At 46.3% G+C, this 2,561-nt stretch overlaps 1 gene segment (V, D, J or C); it reads left to right on the top strand.

The window, feature by feature from the left end:
- Window positions 1-148: 148 nt before the first annotated feature.
- LOC112617657 lies at window positions 149-1,060 on the top strand. The segment is given in 2 exon segments: window positions 149-250; window positions 337-1,060. Coding segments are annotated over 2 exon segments (363 nt in total).
- The last annotated feature ends 1,501 nt before the right edge of the window (window positions 1,061-2,561 follow it).

Genomic DNA, 2,561 nt, shown 5'->3' with positions numbered 1-2,561 from the left:
TCCCACTCTTGTACAACTGATGTGGCATCTGTGTTTTCTTTCTCATCGTAGTTCAGGCTTTGAGCTGTGAAATACCCTGCCTCATGAATATGCAAATAACCTGAGGTCTCCTGAGATAAATATAGATATGTTGGCGCCCTGAGAGCATCACATAACAACCACATCCCTCCTCTAAAGAAGCCCCTGGGAGCACAGCTCATCACCATGGACTGGACCTGGAGGCTCCTCTTTGTGGTGGCAGCAGCTACAGGTAAGGGGCTTCCTAGTCTCAAAGCTGAGGAAGGGATCCCGGTTTAGTTACAGAGGATTTTATTCACTCCTGTGTCCTCTCCACAGGTGCCCAGTCCCAGGTCCAGCTGGTGCAGTCCAGGGCTGAGGTGAAGAAGCCTGGGGCCTCAGTGAAGGTCTCCTGCAAGGCTTCTGGATTCGCCTTCGGCAGCGATGCTATCAGCTGGGTGCGACAGGCCCCTGGACAAGGGCTTGAGTGGATGGGATGGATCATCCCTGACTATGGCATAACAAACTACTCACAGAAGTTCCAGGGCAGAGTCACGATTACCGCGGACACATCCACGAGCACAGCCTACATGGAGCTGAGCAGCCTGAGATCTGAGGACACGGCCGTGTATTACTGTGCGAGAGACACAGGGTGAAAACCCACATCCTGAGAGTGTCACAAACCCTGAGGGAGAAGGCAGCTGTGCGGGACTGAGGAGATGACAGGGGTTATTATGTATAAGGCTGTTTACAAAATGGGTTATATATTTGAGAATAAAAAGAACAATAGAAACAAGTACATACTCTAATTTTAAGATAAATATTCCATTCAAGAGTCATCATAGAAGGCAAATTCACAGAGTGGAAGCGGCCACACTCAATAAAGTTGATACAAACATTCCATGAAGGTGCTACTGTGAGCAAGTTTTCCAATTAGATGAATACATGATTTGGAGCAAGGTTATTTGATCGTGTGGTGAGACTAAGAATGATTCTTAAAACCTGGCAAAAATTTCTTTCGAATGTTTCTGTCACTCCTTATCATAAAGTTTATTTTAGAGCAGTTTTAGGATTACAAAGAAATTGAACAGAAGGTGTGAGAATTCCCATGAATCCCTTCCCTACACAGGCACAGCCTCCTCCACAACGATCATCCTGCCCCACAGGCAAAAATCTGTTACAATGGATCAATCTCCAAGGACACTTGGTTCTTTCTTTTTCTGGTGATGCTCTAATATAACAAACCTAAAGTGTTTCAGAGCACCACAGGTTTTTTCAGTGCTTTCTAGAGCTGATATTAGTAAGAGGGAAAGCGGGTGAGGCTATCACTATTTGAACACTTTACTTCCAAAATCCACAAAATATAGCATCCTTTAATGAGAATTCGAGACCCTGGCAATGATAGACTCCATGTACAATGCCCTAGAGTTGGATTAGGTACACTGCAAGCTCTTGTGTGGTGGGTCTGAATAAGGTGGTTTGTGCAGCAAATGCAAACACTTTCATAGGCCCAGGTAGGGAAAAAAGCTTCCCTATACAAAGTGGGTGGGCACTTGAAGGAGCCCTCACAGAGGTGGTCATTGCTCGCCCTTGATGAGTGCACATTAGCCAGAGGCATGATCACGATTGGTCTTGCGGGTAAAGAGCACTACTGAGGTCATAGGTTATGAAAATGTTTGTCATCCTCCAGCGGAGCAAGTCCATCTGCTTGCTTGTGCGTGTCAATCCTATGGAGGGTGCACTCTGGGAGATGACAAGATGAACACAATCCTCCTTCACTAATTATCCACTACCACACACTCAGAACAAACCTGGGCTCCAGAAAGGGATATGTGCCTGCCAAAATAAACAGAGCTTAAGGATTTTATTACCTGGTGAATATATTGCCCAAAACCACACTTTTCAGGAAGATTAGCTCAGAAATCTTTACCAAGTGACTGAAGGGCAGTGGTGGGTGAGGTGACGGGACAGCCTCAGGGCTGCACATGAGGAGGGCTCCCTCCCCCATGCAGGCTTTTCCTCCAGGAGCTGCACCAGGAACTCAAGAAGGATCAGGGAGAATTCTGAGAACACCCTGCTGCGGTGCTGCCTAGAGGGGAAGAATAAATATGAAAAAATACAACTCTGAGTAACGTATGGGCATTTGTTCATGAAAACTGTTTTTCTGGAAGCTTGTGAAGGTCTTGAAATGCCCCCGATTAGCTGAGGACAAACATTTAAACCCTCCTTCCACAAAGAGTTCAAGCAGGCTGGATGTGTCCTTCTATGAGTGATCTTCCCCAGCCCCTTCCTCTTCCCAGCTCATCCCTGGTTCTCTGTGTAAACAGTTCTCATCAGTGGAATGTGGTTGATGAAGTGAAGTCTTCAATTTTCTCATCTTCTGTGTGGTCATGTTGCTTTTTTCATCTGAGGTTTAAAAACTCACCTGCAAGCAGCACCTGACAGCTTAAAATCTCTTGTGGACAAAACAGTAAGTAACAAAGGCACCCACCAGGGTTGAGCATCCCGTGTTGCTGACAGTGACCACGGGGGGGTCAACATCCTCCTCACAATCCTGTGTCAGA

Source organism: Theropithecus gelada, unplaced genomic scaffold (assembly GCF_003255815.1).
Source record: "Theropithecus gelada isolate Dixy unplaced genomic scaffold, Tgel_1.0 HiC_scaffold_3115, whole genome shotgun sequence".
In the NCBI taxonomy this organism is placed as follows: domain Eukaryota; kingdom Metazoa; phylum Chordata; class Mammalia; order Primates; family Cercopithecidae; genus Theropithecus; species Theropithecus gelada.
Note: the sequence above shows the minus strand (reverse complement) of the source record. Positions and strands in the feature narration are given on the sequence as shown.